The following is a 15,449-nucleotide window of genomic DNA, read 5'->3' on the forward strand; positions in this document are numbered from 1 at the left end:
TTTCTCTCTCTCTCTCTCTCTCTCTCTCTCTCTCTCTCTCTCTCATTAGAGCACCCTGTATAAAACAGTGGACAGTGTGGTTCAATCTGTTAAAAATCTGTGCTGTGCTCTGGATGAAATTGAGACACCAGCCATCACTGATGCAATCAAGAGGTTCAAACGCGCTGTCAACCTTCCTAGAACACGTTCTCCAGAGGTCAGAGAACATTCAGTGTAACGGTGCTATGCACAATATTAAAACTGTAGCTGATACTTGTAAGCTAGTCCCTATTTTAATGTTATGACAAATAACCGATTGTTAATAAATGGCTGATATTGTAGTTCTAAACTAAACTAAAAATCAGTTACTTTAAATTGTAAAAGTAAGTTTAGGCATCACAACATTATAATATACGGTATTAAAAAAAGATCCACTAAATATTACATCTAACCTTGTTTAATTCAATTATTAGTATTTTATTTATTTATCCAATACTGTTAATTTAAAAAAATTTAAATTAATAAAAAAAAAATAGCTGACAGGGTATAGATATAGTGCAATTTTTAGTGCACAGCAATTTTAGTCCTTATTTAGTTTTTTTTGCTAGCATATATATATATATATATTTAAAGAACACTTGTTTTGCAGGCTGGTTCCACAAGTTCAGCTTCTACAGGTTCAGCTAATGGTAAGCTCAGCTCCTAAAGTCATCTCAATGTCCTTCTCTTAAAAGGCGAAGTATGTATGTAGTATTTTCAATATTAAAATACTTTGCTCTAATACTTCATATACACACTCATCTACAAGTAAGCCCTTTTGGTGGATATTTCCCCCTGAAAATGTGTAAGCTCTGTGGCTTTGTTGTGCTATCAAAACTTTGCTCTGTAGTTTTATTTTTCATGATCCAGTCCACTTTCATGTCCAAATCCAACCATTCTGTATAGTATTAGTAGTAGTAGTAGTAGTAGCAAAACAATGCTTTGCAGCTTTAACTATTTTTTTTTTTTACATGATTGTATGTTTCCAAAAATCTGGGATGTGCTGTTTCTTGTTCACCTATGCTTTACTCAGCTTCTTGTGATCCCCAGGTTATGCTAGCCCAGTGGAGGAGATTTTAGCCGGACTCACAGACGCTGTGTATGATCTCGCTAAACTCTATCTGAGGTCTTTCTGTCCAACTATTCCTGGTTGCACGATGGAAGAGCACATGGAGGACAGGAGGGACAGCAGAGAGGCCTCGGGCACCACAGAACACCTGCAGTTCACTCTGTTTGCCGTTCATGGCATTCCTGCTACCTGGGTCAGCAGGTAAGCACTGTGTCCCTTTTTAGTGCTTGTGAGATGAGTGTTTCTGAAGCTGGTATAAGCTTTAGCTTAATACTTTCTCAATAAAGAAATGGATTTTAAAAGAAATCCATTTTCCCTTCCTGTTTTGGCGTATCGAGCCCCGCAGTCTAAATAAGCACTAAAACGCTGTTTAATTCACGTCAGACTGATAATGACTCTGTTTAACAAACTCACAGCCAAGGTAAACTTCTCTACTACTTTCAAAGCACTGCCTTAGTCCATATTCATTACACTGTTATTTCCTCCAAGATAATTTGAGTAATTTTTGGGTCTGTTCTTTTGGAGCAATCAGCCTCAGTAAATTATATCTGGACCATTCAACGTCTAACCCAACTTGAAGAGCTTAGAATTGTGTTATTTCCATTCACTACACTCAAAAGTAACTGTATTTAACGTTCTTTTGAAATGGCCACCTATAAAAATGTTGCAAGGAATGAGGGCTGTGTCCTCTGATAATGAATATTTGGAGGGTCACGATGTTGCTGATGATCTCTTATTACTAAGGCCGTGCAGTACAGCTAAATATTTAAATCTTTTTGACATTCTGTATATATTTTGAAACTTAAGTATTTGTTCTTAAATGGCCTAAAATTGGGATTTTTATTTATTTATTTTTGATCCACAAAAAGAAATCAAAATGACTCAAAAACTTCAATAACATTGCTTTCATGCTTGTTAATCATTAGACGAGGATGGCTCAAATAACTAGTCAATTGACAGTTTTTATGAAACTTAATATATAGTGTGTATATTCCGTTTAGAAGTTTTTTTTATAGTTTATTTATAATATTACAAAAGATTTGTTTCAAATAAATGCTGCTCTTTTGAACTTTCTATTCATCAAAGAATCCTGAAATGTATCATGTATCACAGTTTCCACAAAAATATTAAACAGCATAACTGTTTTCAACATTGATAATAATAAGAAATTTTTCGGGAGCAAAAAATGGGCATGTTATAATGATTTCTGAAGAATCATGTGACACTGAACACTGGCGTAATGGCTGCTGAAAATTCAGCTTTGCCATCACAGGAATAAATTACAGTTTTAAATTGTTATAATATTTCACAATATTACTGCATCGTACTGTATTTTTAATCAGCCCTAAGCATAAAAGATTTAACATTATGAGAAATCTTACCAACCCCAAACTTTTGAATAGCAGGGTGTGCATGTCTATATATGTGTAATACATTAAAATAGTTGATACTTTATATCACCAAGGGAGTTTCTTACTCTTATGGAACTTAGTTGAATGCTAGTTTGTTGAAGTCAGTGGGTTAATCTTTGTTTTAGGCCTTACTGCGTAGCTTGCTTTATCTCTAGCTCTCTTTATCTAGCCTCAGCAGCAGCACTGCTCTGCCGTGGCTGAAATAGACTTGATTAGTGATTTCCATAAAGAACAGTGAGAGCAGGCAGATCTGCACAGAGAGAGGGGTGTGGGTGTGTGTTTGGAGGGAAAGGAGGGTCAAAGTTCTGCACCACTTGGTTCTGTATTTTGTTCTCTAGTCTCCAGTTCTCTAGAGGGAGAAGCTTTTATTTGTCACTAATTTTTCTCTTGAGGATACTTTCTACCACAGTGCTTCATCATGGAGTCTATTTATAGTAGTATGAAAAATGTCCATAGACCACACCGAAAGAGATTCAAAATATGTATCCTTGTGCCATCTATAATCCTAAAAAATATTTGAACTTTGATTGGCCGTGTTGAAAAACGAAAGCACATACTTTGCCATCATTTGAAACATTTCAAACAAATATTTGAATGAATATATGCAAACCATTTTTGTGTAAACTGCGCATAAAACTAAATGAAAACAGTGTTTTAATAGTGTGGTAGTCTTGATTAATTTATATCGTATTCAGTCAAATTATGCTTTTGGCAATAGATAAGTACAGGCTGATGTTTTCTTCCCTTTCCGTGCCATAGAGTAATTTGTCCTTCCTGTTTTTCAGTTTTGAAAAATACTACCTGATGTGTGCCCTGACCCACAACAACAGGAATCTCTTCAAACCTGTCCAGTCCAAAAAAGTGGGAACATACAAGAGCTTTTTCTACCACATTAAATGGGATGAATTGTAAGTGTTAATGCCCCTTAAACATGCTGGCACGCTATTTCCTGCAGTTTTTAGAATTAGAGGGAAATCAGTGGGATTGCTGCCAGTTTCTGCTGTTGCTGACAACTTCCTCTGTTTCTTTAGGATCAGTTTCCCTATTTCAGTGGCGCTGTTACCGCTGGAGGCCATGTTGAGTCTTTCTCTCTATGGGGTTCTCAACCAGAATGCGAACAACTCGCCAGATTCCAACAAGCAACGGAAGGGCCCAGAGCTTTTGAGAAGAGTGTCCATGCCTCTGTTTGATTTCAGAAGGCAAGTCATAAAATAATGCCTAAAATGAATTAGATTTACCTTTGAGAGTATATTGTAAGTTGTAGAAGTTTCAGGACTGCTTCATATTTGTTTAGGTGCGTATGCAATCTTTCTTTGTATTTTTTTCCAACAAATAATAATTCAGCAATAAATCAATTATTGAGTGTTCATAATGCCAAAATGGATCCATAAACAGCTTCATTGTTGATGACTGAAAACTATGTAATCTCATAATTTCCTCTTTATGTAAAATCCTGAAGAACAAAGAAAACACATTAGGTAACACTGGCTATGATAAAATTACAGATGTGTTTCACTCACAAAGTGGGAGGTTTCATAAAGTTAGGACTCTCCCATTTATAATTACAAGTTCAACAAAAAGTCAGAATCTTGTAATTATGGCAATTCCTATATGACAGCACAACATGACCACTGTATATTTGGATGACTGTGGTAATTTAATACATTTGAGACTGCAGTATAATAAGTAATATAAACATGGCTTCCTGCATTTTGTGTTTCAGGGTGCTGTCAAAAGGTAGCAAGCTGCTAAGTTTGTGGACGTCTCCTCAAGTCCTTCAGCCTGGAGCTGCAGGCAAGGGGAAGAATCCTTCAGAACGGATCATACTGCAGGTTCTTTTATTTGCGCTTTTTTTCCATCTAGAGTCAGTTGCTCTTCACTGACATTGATTTACACTTAAATATCATTGTCTGACCATGCACAGGTTGACTTCCCCAGTCCTGCGGTGGACATGCTCTATGTTGGTCCTCAGGAGAACGGCTGCCCAGACCCTCAGTCTCTAGAGCCACTTGATCTGGGAGATCGAAGTGAGATTGAAAAGCTGTGTGCACGAGCATCTGCTTTTGGGTAAGTTTGCATCACTTAAAAGACCTCACGGCATAATGTAGATTTGCATTTCATGAAGGAAATAGCAGTTCTTGCTAAAGAGTAGTCGTAAGGTTTTAGGTAGGATTAGTTTGTAGGCTTTGATTCTGGCTTTTGGTAAATCCCTAATCAGAATATTTGATACAGTTACAGTGCCAAGTGCTTCCTGTCTTGTTTGAGCATTAGAAGCTTCATAATAAGCCTAAGTAGCATATGAACTGAACATGATTTCAGATATGGAGGATAAAAGAGCCTTTGAGAGCATTATGTAATTGAATCAGTTCCGCCTAGTTACTCCAATTATATGGATCCCCTTCAGCTTGCTTCTCTTATTTAAGGGTTTTAATTAAATTGAGAATTAAGTGATTTTGAGCTTCAGTGTATTAAAAACATCTATTAAATAGACATGGACATCATTAGTGTTTAGAGAGTTGTGAATTGGCTTAATGTTATATTCACACCGCAGCAAAATACAGTGCACATACATTGATGATGCACTTTTTCAGGTTCAAAAGAGCATAATTCATTTCAAATAGAAAGTTTTTTAACAATGTAAAAGTCTGAGCCTAGAGAAGGGGATTCAGTTCTTTTTGTCCAAACAGACATTATTTGATTCTCATCTGTCTTCTTCTGTATGTACAGGACAATCTGTGAGTCACAATGTTTATGAGAACTATTTAGTGTTTCATAGGAATAACTTTTTAGAGGTTTTCTTGTAAAGATAGCAAAAGCGAACTTGATTCTCTGCAATAACAACAAACTTGAACTGCTTGTGACGTCAGAATAAATCTCTATTGATAAGGAGACATTGCAGCTGTAAAGTAGACAGTTGTCAGGCCTTGTTTAGTATGCTCTGCTGCAAATGCATCTCTCAAATGTAAAACAGAATGCTCAGTCAGCTTTAAAACAGCCACACAACACTCAGCCTCAGCCGGTGGGCAGCTCTCCATGCTCATTTTGTGAGCATGTCTCTCTGAATGCCCACCAAGTGCCAACAGCTGCCGGGCTCCCAGCTTGACTGCCCATTTGCAGACACATTTAAGAGGTGTGACTTCTTTCCTGTGCCTCTTATCTCTGGATCAGAACTAAAGATTACTTTATGGTTCATGGATTAACGGGTTAGAGTGTCTGCTTCTTGGGTTAGTTTGAAGCCCACAGAAAGTACCATAATTTTTAGTATATAAGTTGCATTTTTTTAATCATCTGAAACATACTGTAACTTTTATATTACGAAGTGACCTATGTAATGAATTTTACATCAAGCATGCAAAACATGCGCAAAGCACGCACATTTGGAATTGTGCCTATTGACAGAGGTACTTGAACCCAAGTTTATTTGTGCAGCTCATTTTCCACATACCATCGTTTACTTTAAACAAATTAGTTCAGGCTTTGCTTTTATTATTAATGTCTAGAATGAATGCCACTATAATTTGTTTTATGCTTACGTTTTTCTGTACTCTTTTCCGGTTCTATTCTGGAATGAGGGGCAGTAAAATTTACATTTTTATAGTGTTCGTAATGTTTGTAAAAGTTTTGTTTTATTTATCAGTATTTTACATTATTTCTGAATGCAGTTTTGACCCCTTGAAACTTATAGTTAGGGACAACTTATGTTCTGGAAAATACGATACTTTGTCTTCTTTGACATTGCCCAGCATTCTTTTCCACCAGGCTGTCACGAGCAGACAGGCAGCTGCTCTGGGACCAGCGGTACTATTGTCGGGACTATGAATACAGCCTGCCCAAAATCTTGGCCAGTGCACCCAGCTGGGACTGGGGCAGTATGGGTGAGATCCACTCACTTCTGCACCACTGGCCCCCTCTGTCGCCTGTTTCAGCCTTGGAGCTCCTTGATTCAAAGTATGTATCTGTCCCGCTTCCTCTCTGTTTTATGGCCCACTTTCGCCTTTCCTTCTGTATTGCACAAGCTCATTTTTACCATATGACCTTTTTAATGTGTCACTTTGGTCATATGATTTTTCTTTGTTATATCTTTCTTTCAAACTTAAATCATTTTTGACCACTTTATTGGTCTCATGACTTGCTTTATTACTGTTCTGTGATGGAGAGGGAGCTGAGCATGTGGTGAATGTTGTGCTTGGTTGTGTGTGTTATTTTCAGGTTTGCTGACACAGAGGTGAGGAAAGTGGCCATGAGCTGGATCGAGAGCAGCAGTGATGATGAGCTGGCTGACTATCTCCCTCAGCTGGTGCAGGTGCGTGCACACACACACACACACACACACACACACAAACAAACAAACAAACACATTTATGCATGTATCTTTTCTTCTATAAACAGCTTGTCATAGTGCTTTCTGTTGCTTTTTCTTGGTTATACACATGGAAAAAGTATACTTTTAAATAATGCTTTAAAGAATGTTTTTGGATGCTTGATTGCATGTTATTTACAGTTAAATTAAAATGTATTAAAGTTAAAAGTTAAATTAAATGCATTTATTTTAATGAACTTTTCTGACCCACATAAGTATGACTTAAGTACATTTTCATATGTATGTTACATAATTCTGTTGTCTTCTGTGAAGTATGCTTGAAGTATACTGTCTGATGTACTGACAAGCATTTATGGTAAATTGCAGGCAGTGAAGTTCGAGTGTCACCTCAACAATGCCTTGGCGATATTTCTGCTGTCTCGAGCTCTGGGAAATATCAATATTGCACATTATCTTTACTGGTAATGTTGTTTATTAAAAGGATCATATACATTTTAAGAGTGTTCAGTTCATTAAGATATTTAATCACTATTAATCTCATAATTTTTATTTTGGTGGAGAAAGTTTTGAGGTCTGAAACACACTATTTCTTAAAGGGATAATTCACCCAGGAATGAAATTTCTGTCATTATTTATTTATCTGTTTAAGAATATGGTCATTTGTTGAAATTCAGATTGAGAGCATACTGTGAAACGTAAGTGAGCTTAAGATTTAGACACAGTCTGCTGGGGTCTGTTTGGATTTAGGCTGCTGAGGGATGCCGTGCAGGACCCAGCGTTCAGTCAGCGTTATGACCGCATCCTCGGCACGCTGCTGTGTCTGTGTGGGACTGGCCTGAGGGCTGAGCTTGAGAAGCAGACCAGGCTTGTGCAGCTGCTGGGCGCTCTGGCCGAAAAAGTGCGGCAGGCAAACAGCTCCACCCGACAGGTAAGCTAATGGCTGGCATTAATTAAAGAATATGTTTTATGATTATTAACCTGTGTAAAATGCATCCCAAAAATTGTGTAACATTTCTTTATAGTTATATTATTTTATTTAGAAGTTTAACACACACACATTGTCCGTAGATGTGGCTACACTACTGTTCAGAAGTTTGGGGTTGGTAAGATTTTTAATATTATTGAAAGAAGCCTCTTACGCTCACCAAAGCTGCATTTATTCGATCATAAATACAGTGAAAACAGTAATATTGTACATACTGTATATATATTGTATTATATTATATAATATTTTAAAATGTCTTTTATTTCTATGACAAAGCTGAAATTTCAGTGCCACATGATCCTTCAGAAATCATTCTAATGTGCTGATTTGACGCTCAAGAAACATTTCTTAATATTAGTGTTGAAAACAGTTGTGCTGCTTAATATTTTTGAGGAAATGGTGCTATATGTTTTCAAAATTCTTTGATGAATAGGAAGTTCAAGTTTTTTTTATTTATTTTTTTTGTCACTTTTGATCAATTTAATGCGTCCTTGCTGAATAAAAGTGTTAATTTCTTGAAAAAAAAGATAATGTAGATCTGTGCCAGCAGCAGAATCTTGTGCTCCTTTGTTTTAGTTGTAGGTTTTATTTTCTTAAATCCAGTAAGGATCAATGAGTTCAAACCAAAGGCTTCTGGGAAACAAGTGCAGGATTTTCTAAATTGTTCAACAACTAGTTTCAAAATCTAATTTAATTATACTGTTCAAAACATGATCTGAATAAACATCAGATAAAGGAAAGGTTACATAAGTATACAAGGAATCTCTTGTTTTTTTTCAGTTTTCTTTTGGGTTTGAACAAGAGCTGGGTTTGACTTTCAGTCCTAGCAAAACGCTTAAAAGTGTTTTTCTAATAAGTACAATGACCTGTGACAGATTATTGGATCAATGGGTGATTGTATTTGGATGAACCCTTGATCCCTCCAGCTCATCCAGTCAATATTGATATATTGTCTTGTACTGATACGCAATATGGCAAAAATATATGGAAACCAAAACACCACGCCAATGAGTGCATGTTGAGCATTTATTTAAAAAATTGGCACTTCCATTCAGGCACAAGAGCATCAGTGGGGTCAGATATTGATATGTCTGGCTCACATTAGGTGTTCAAATTCATTCCAAATGTGTTCAGTGGGGTTCAGATTTGGGTTTTGTACAGGCCAGTCAAGTGCTAATCAATGGCTAAATCATTTTTTTTATGGATCTCACTTTGCGCAAGGGTCCTCCCCAAAGCAATGCCTCAAAGTGGGATACGCACAATTCTCAAGAGTGTCATTGTGTTCTGTTGCATTAAGATCTTTCTTCAGTGGAATTAAAGGGCCTGGCCAAACATGCTGTCAGAAGGGGGTGTCCACATACTTTTGGTCATATAATGCCTCATCTTATATCTCCCATGTGAACAAGTGGTTTACATACAGATGGAAAGCTCTTTGTACTGCTCTTTATTACTTTACTTGTAAACACATTTTATCATGTTATGGCTTTGTCTGTCTTGGCTAAATAGAGTGTTGCAGGAATGAGTCCTAAAACCCAGAAACATATTAACGATTTTGTCCTTCCAATTCCATTGGGTTTTTTGAATGGGCCATTGTTTAAAGGTCTGTGGTTAACGCAAGTAATTTTATCCTACGACATAAAATACATCAGTAATTCAGTCATGATTTACTTCAGGCTTTTATGTGTCTGTTGCTAACAAGTGGCTAAATGGGACTACAGAGGTTGTTGGGGACATTGAACAGCTCGGCTATTTTAGTATCGTTGATATACTGTTTTAGTTTTTGTTAATATTGAACAGCTCATTTTAGTATCGTTGATATACTGTTTTAGTTTTTGTTAATATTTAGATTTTTTTTTTTACATTGTTTTCAGTTTAATTTTAGTAATGTTGTTGTATGTTTTTGTAATTTGTGTGTTTGTTGCCTTTGCAACTAACTGAAAATCAGTTTTTGGTAACACTTTACAATAAGGTTCCGGTAGTTAATGTATTAACTAACATGAACAAACAGTGAACAATACATTTATTACAGTATTTATTAATCTTTGTTAACGTTAGTTAATGAAAATACAGTCGTTCTTTGTTAGATCATGTTAAAGGGTTAGTTCACCCAAAAATTCAAATTAGCCCATGAATTACTCACCCTCAAGGCATCCTAGGTGTATATGACTTTCTTCTTTCAGATGAATCCAGTCGGAGTTATATTAAAAACTGTCTTTGATCTTCCAAGCTGTTTAATGGCAGTCAGCGCAGCGGGTGTTGCAGTGCATCATTCCAAAAGAAGTGAAATAAAGCGCATCCATCCATAATAAAAATTGCCTCACACGGCTGCGCAATGCCGACATCTTACGTCATCCTCCCGGAGCTGCTTCCGTGTACAACTGTTGGCGCAAGCTAGATTAAAGTGATTATTACGTTTTGAATATGGATATTTTTCTTACAAAAACGCATCGATTCGCTACAGGAGGCCTTTGTTCATGCCCCGGAGCCGTGTGAGGCTCTTTTTATTATGGATGGATGTGCTTTATTTAACTTCTTTTGGAATGATGCACTGCAACACCCGCTGACTGCCATTAAACAGCTTGGAAGATCAAAGACAATTTTTAATATTACTCCGTTTGGATTCGTCTGAAAGAAGGAAGTCATATACACCTAGGATGCCTTGAGGGTGAGTAATTCATGGGCTAATTTTCATTTTTGGGTGAACTATCCCTTTAATTCACAGTGCATTGACAGTGCATGTTAACAAGCACAACTTTTGATTTTAATAATGCATTAATAAATGTTGAAATTAACATTAGCTAAGATTAATAAATGCTGTAGAAGTATTGTTCATGTTAACTAAAGTAGTTAACTAATGTTAACTAATGAACCTTATTGTAAAGTGTTACCAAGTTTTTTTATGTTTTATTTTATTTCAATTAATGTTTATTTTGTTTCATGTAGTCTGCTTTTACAGCTTCGAAGTGTTTATACTAGCGCTCTTGAAAACTATTCTAACCCAAACTTCTCAACTTGAAAGTTTTTGGAAGCTTAGGAGTTTTGGGTAGAAGTCATGAGGTTGTAGTTCTTATCAGTCAAATCCAGTCTTAATGCTACTTCATTTGCCAGTCTGAATATTTGTTCTTTGTAGGTGGTGCTGCTGGAGGGTCTAGAGAGGGTGCAGTCTTTCTTCCAGAAGAACAGCTGTCGACTCCCTATTAGCCCCAGTCTGGTGGCAAAAGAACTCAATATCAAGGTGAGTGCTTAAATTCATGACAACAAAATTGACCCTATCGAACCTACATTCTCAATCTGATTAATGCATTTCATCAGCATTTCTATAGAAGCTTCAAAAACCACATAGCCAAGGAACAGATCTCTTCAGTTCTCATGTCATGCCAGGTTTTGTTCCGTTTTGCTGGGAAGCGTTCACGTGATTCACTTCCTTATCATCCTTGCTGACTCCCCCTCTCTTCCTGTTTCAGATGTAGAGTTTAGCACACTCAGCAAAGTCGTGTCACTGAACTCCATCTCTTCTCCTCCAGTCAGATCTGCCCCCATTTCAAAGACCCTCTTTGTTGCCATGTTGAAGAAGATAATCTAACTAAAACCCTGAGGCTGATGTTGTGATGCTTTTGTAACATGGTGCTGCTTTTGTTGAAACTAGGCCTGCTCTTTCTTCAATTCCAACGCTGTACCTCTGAAGATTGCACTGGTTAACGCAGACCCACTGGGAGACGAGATTAACGTCATGTTTAAGGTGTGTGTACAGTATAGTGAAGGGGCCTCCATAGTTAGAATGTATGCCTGCTGAGGTTTGTTATTGTTTTACATTACTTTAGTTTGACAGTAGTCACAGGGCAGTCGGTTCCTTTTTCAATTAATTGCAATGGTGGGATCTTCCATTGAACTCAAACTATAAAACATGCATGATTGATGGAAATTAGTCTTCACTTAAAAAATGTGCTGCAGACAAAGAACCAAATTTAAAGTCTCATCTCAGTCATGAACATGCCCTCTAGTGGTCGAATCAGTAGTAAAACAAAAATCTTGTACCTACATATTTAAGCACAGAGTTCTAGATACTCTTGTTTGTGTGAGGTATGTCCGAATAGCTTATCTGTCTTAACTGAAACTTAGGTTGGAGAGGATCTGAGGCAGGACATGTTGGCGCTGCAGATGATTCGGATTATGGATCGGATCTGGCTGCAGGAGGGACTGGACTTGCGCATTGTCAACTTCAAATGCATCTCTACTGGAAAAGATAAAGGTGCGTTCTGCTCTACATTTAAAACCTATTTAACTATTTTCCAACTAGAATAAAATAGTTAAATATGTATATTTTTTTTAAATATTATTATGATTTACATTACTGTTCAAAAGTTTGGGGTCTGTAAGATATTTTGTTTTTGATAGGGGTCTCTTATGGTCACCAGAGCTGCATTTATTTGATAAGAAATACAGTAAAACAGTATATATATTGTGAATTTTTTTTTACAATTATAAAGTTTTTTTTCTGTTTTAATATACTTTAAAATGTAATTTATTCCTGTGATAGAAAAGCTGAATTTTCACTCAGCTTTTACTCCAGTCTTCAGTATCACATGATCCTTCAGAAATCATTCTAATTATCTCTTTCTTATTATAATCAATGTTGAAGCAGTTGTGTTGCTTAATAATTTTTGTGGATTCTTTGATAAATAGAGTTCAAAAGAGCAGCATTTATTTGAAATCTTTTCTAACCTTATAAGTGTTTTAACTGTCACTTTTAATGCATCCTTGTTGATTTATTAATTTCTTAAATTAATAATAATAATAAAACCTATTGACCCCAAACTTTTGAATGGTAGTGAATGAATATCCTATTCATTGTAGGTACAACAAAAATAGCCTACGGGTCAGAGAAAATGTTGCAAATTGAAATGAAAAATAAAATTGACTTTTCTGTGCAGGAAAAACTTGATATGGCTTTATTAAAAATGACTTTGTGGGGGATGCAAGATGGCGCCGTAGAGAGAACAAGCGTTTTGCGAGCTGCGTGATTAGTCTCGGTTATTTATCTTAAAAAATCATTTTCATCGAGACAGAAGAGTAGCTCAGTGTAATGTCTGCATCTATTATAACATTTGTGTTTGGTTACCCAGGCATGGTGGAGTTGGTTCCGTCTTCTGAAACGCTGAGGAAGATTCAGGTGGAGTACGGAGTGACGGGCTCCTTCAAGGACAAACCTCTCGCCGAGTGGCTTCGCAAGTATAACCCTGCTGAGGATGAGTATGAGAAGGTACATTTAAAACCAAACTGGATGATTATGCATAGCAGCTTTAGTCAAGGCCAAGTTCTTCATGTGGTTCATTGAGTTTTTGAACTTAATCGAAACCATCTCTTGTCAGGCCTCAGAGAATTTCATCTACACCTGCGCAGGATGCTGCGTGGCCACTTACATCCTAGGCATTTGTGACCGCCACAACGATAACATCATGCTGCGCTCCACCGGCCACATGTTCCACATAGCCTTTTTAGCAATGCATATTACTAATCAAAAATTAGGTTTTGATATATTTATGGTAGGATATTTACAAAATATCTTCATGGAACATGATCTTTCCTTAATATCCTAATGATTTTTGGCATAAAAGAAAAATCGATAATTTTGACTCGTACATTGTTTTTTTTGGCTATTGCTAAAAATATACTCCAGCGACTTAAGACTGGTTTTGTGGTCCAGGGTCCACATATAAGACTGCCCAGTTTGTGGTTTTATTAATAATTTTTTGTTCTCTTTTGCAGGGACCGAGCACCATTTGTCTTAACCTCTGATATGGCTTACGTCATTAATGGAGGAGAGAGACCCACTAGCCGCTTCCAGCTTTTTGTTGACCTTTGCTCTCAAGCCTACAACCTGATACGCAAACACTCCAACCTCTTCCTCAACCTACTGTCTCTGGTATTGTACAGCTCTGCACTGCATACAAAACAGTCATTTGTGTGTCATCCATAAGGTCTTGTCAACATGAATGGTTCTGTTTAAATGTTTTGCTCATTTAAGGTCATTGCACAACCCAAGGGACAGGAAGCTGTTTGCATAATTTTCTTCATTCAGGACTTTTGTTGCTTTACTGTTTACTTGTTTATTGATCAGTTTTGTATTTGTGTGTTTAACACAGATGACACAGTCCGGTTTACCTGAGCTTACTGGAGTCCAAGATCTTAAATATGTGTATGATGCTCTTCAACCTCAGACTACAGATGCAGAGGCTACAATTTTCTTCACAAGGTAAATGTTTTATTTTTTTGCTCATGGATTTATTAGTTTTTTTTAGCTCTCTACATAAAATGTTTACATACCTGTCTCTGTATCTTTTTTCCTATAGGTTGATTGAATCTAGTCTTGGCAGTGTGGCCACGAAGTTTAATTTCTTCCTCCATAACCTGGCCCAGTTGCGTTTCTCTGGTCTTCCCTCCAATGATGAGCCAATCCTCTCCTTCGCCCCCCGGACATACACAATAAAGCAGGACGGCAGGATCCGAGATGCCTCCATATTTTCATTTCAGAAGAGATACAATCCAGACAAGCACTATGTGAGACTAATTTTTAAGAGTTTATAAAACAGTTTATATAATTTTTTTGTAGTAATAACAAAAATTATTACAAATACTTAAAGAATATATTTTGTAAATATACTTAGTATCTTCCTTTCAAGGAAGAATTTTTTTTTTCTCCCAATTTCACCTGATTTTTCACATATATCTTTCAGACGTATGTTATACGGATCCTTAGGGAAGGTCAAAGTGAGCCGCAGTTTGTCTTCCGCACCTTTGATGAGTTCCAGGAACTGCACAACAAGTTAACCATCCTTTTCCCTCTGTGGAAGTTGCCGGGGTATATGAATTCACCTCTTGTACCATGGTTTGTCAAATTCTACACTTCTATGTTCCTAAGAGTCTTTTTCTGTTTATAGATTTCCCAGTAAAATGGTGCTGGGACGTACACATATCAAGGATGTGGCATCCAAAAGGAAGGTGGAATTGAGCAGCTATATGCACAATCTGATGAGGGGTTCAACAGAAGTCACCCAGGTGGGTGAATGGAAATTTTACATAAAAAGTTGTTGCTTTAAAATGTTATTGTAAAATATCATTTTAGGCTTTTTTTGCTGTTGTTGTTAATCTCCAGCAGTGATGAGGAGTCAACCAATTAAATCACTCAAATGAATATGCACTGATTTTTAGTAACATTGTCTGAATTTTTCAAATGTTTTTGGAGTCTCTTACGTATAACAAGGCTGCATTTATTTAATCATAAACAACTGATCAATTTTTATCAATATTATGCATCCTTGCTTAAAGGGTTAGTTCAGCCAACAATGAAAATTCTGTCATTAATTACTCACCCTCATGTCGTTCCACACACCTAAGACCTTCGTTTATCTTCAGAACACAAATTAAGATATTTTTGATAGAATCCGATGGCTCAGAGAGGCCTCCATTGACAGCAACTCCACCCAAACTCTCAAGATCCATAAAGGTACTAAAGACTTCGTTAAAACAGTCGACGTGACTACAGTGGTTCTACAATCATTTTATGAAGCGACGAGAATACTCTTTTTGCGCAAAAACAAAACAAAATAATAACTTTATTCAGCAATCTCTTCTCTTCCCTGTCAT

The 15,449-nt window shown here is 36.7% G+C and overlaps 1 protein-coding gene across 1 annotated transcript in view; it reads left to right on the forward strand.

Moving 5' to 3' along the window:
* LOC107715240 (phosphatidylinositol 4-phosphate 3-kinase C2 domain-containing subunit alpha-like) overlaps window positions 1–15,449 on the forward strand; it is a 38,174-nt gene that overhangs the window by 19,637 nt on the left and 3,088 nt on the right. The window contains exons 9-29 of the mRNA XM_016521321.1: window positions 50–196; window positions 629–668; window positions 1,069–1,288; window positions 3,285–3,407; window positions 3,531–3,698; window positions 4,223–4,331; window positions 4,424–4,566; window positions 6,259–6,447; window positions 6,709–6,802; window positions 7,187–7,281; window positions 7,568–7,748; window positions 10,936–11,040; window positions 11,452–11,544; window positions 11,925–12,054; window positions 12,929–13,065; window positions 13,175–13,332; window positions 13,560–13,728; window positions 13,949–14,058; window positions 14,156–14,363; window positions 14,540–14,664; window positions 14,744–14,861. Of these exons, the coding sequence (XP_016376807.1) occupies window positions 50–196; window positions 629–668; window positions 1,069–1,288; window positions 3,285–3,407; window positions 3,531–3,698; window positions 4,223–4,331; window positions 4,424–4,566; window positions 6,259–6,447; window positions 6,709–6,802; window positions 7,187–7,281; window positions 7,568–7,748; window positions 10,936–11,040; window positions 11,452–11,544; window positions 11,925–12,054; window positions 12,929–13,065; window positions 13,175–13,332; window positions 13,560–13,728; window positions 13,949–14,058; window positions 14,156–14,363; window positions 14,540–14,664; window positions 14,744–14,861 (2,862 nt within the window). The remainder of the gene's footprint in view (window positions 1–49; window positions 197–628; window positions 669–1,068; window positions 1,289–3,284; window positions 3,408–3,530; window positions 3,699–4,222; window positions 4,332–4,423; window positions 4,567–6,258; window positions 6,448–6,708; window positions 6,803–7,186; window positions 7,282–7,567; window positions 7,749–10,935; window positions 11,041–11,451; window positions 11,545–11,924; window positions 12,055–12,928; window positions 13,066–13,174; window positions 13,333–13,559; window positions 13,729–13,948; window positions 14,059–14,155; window positions 14,364–14,539; window positions 14,665–14,743; window positions 14,862–15,449) is intronic.

This window comes from Sinocyclocheilus rhinocerous, unplaced genomic scaffold, assembly GCF_001515625.1.
Source record: "Sinocyclocheilus rhinocerous isolate Xijiao unplaced genomic scaffold, SAMN03320098_v1.1 scaffold659, whole genome shotgun sequence".
Lineage (NCBI taxonomy): Eukaryota > Metazoa > Chordata > Actinopteri > Cypriniformes > Cyprinidae > Sinocyclocheilus > Sinocyclocheilus rhinocerous.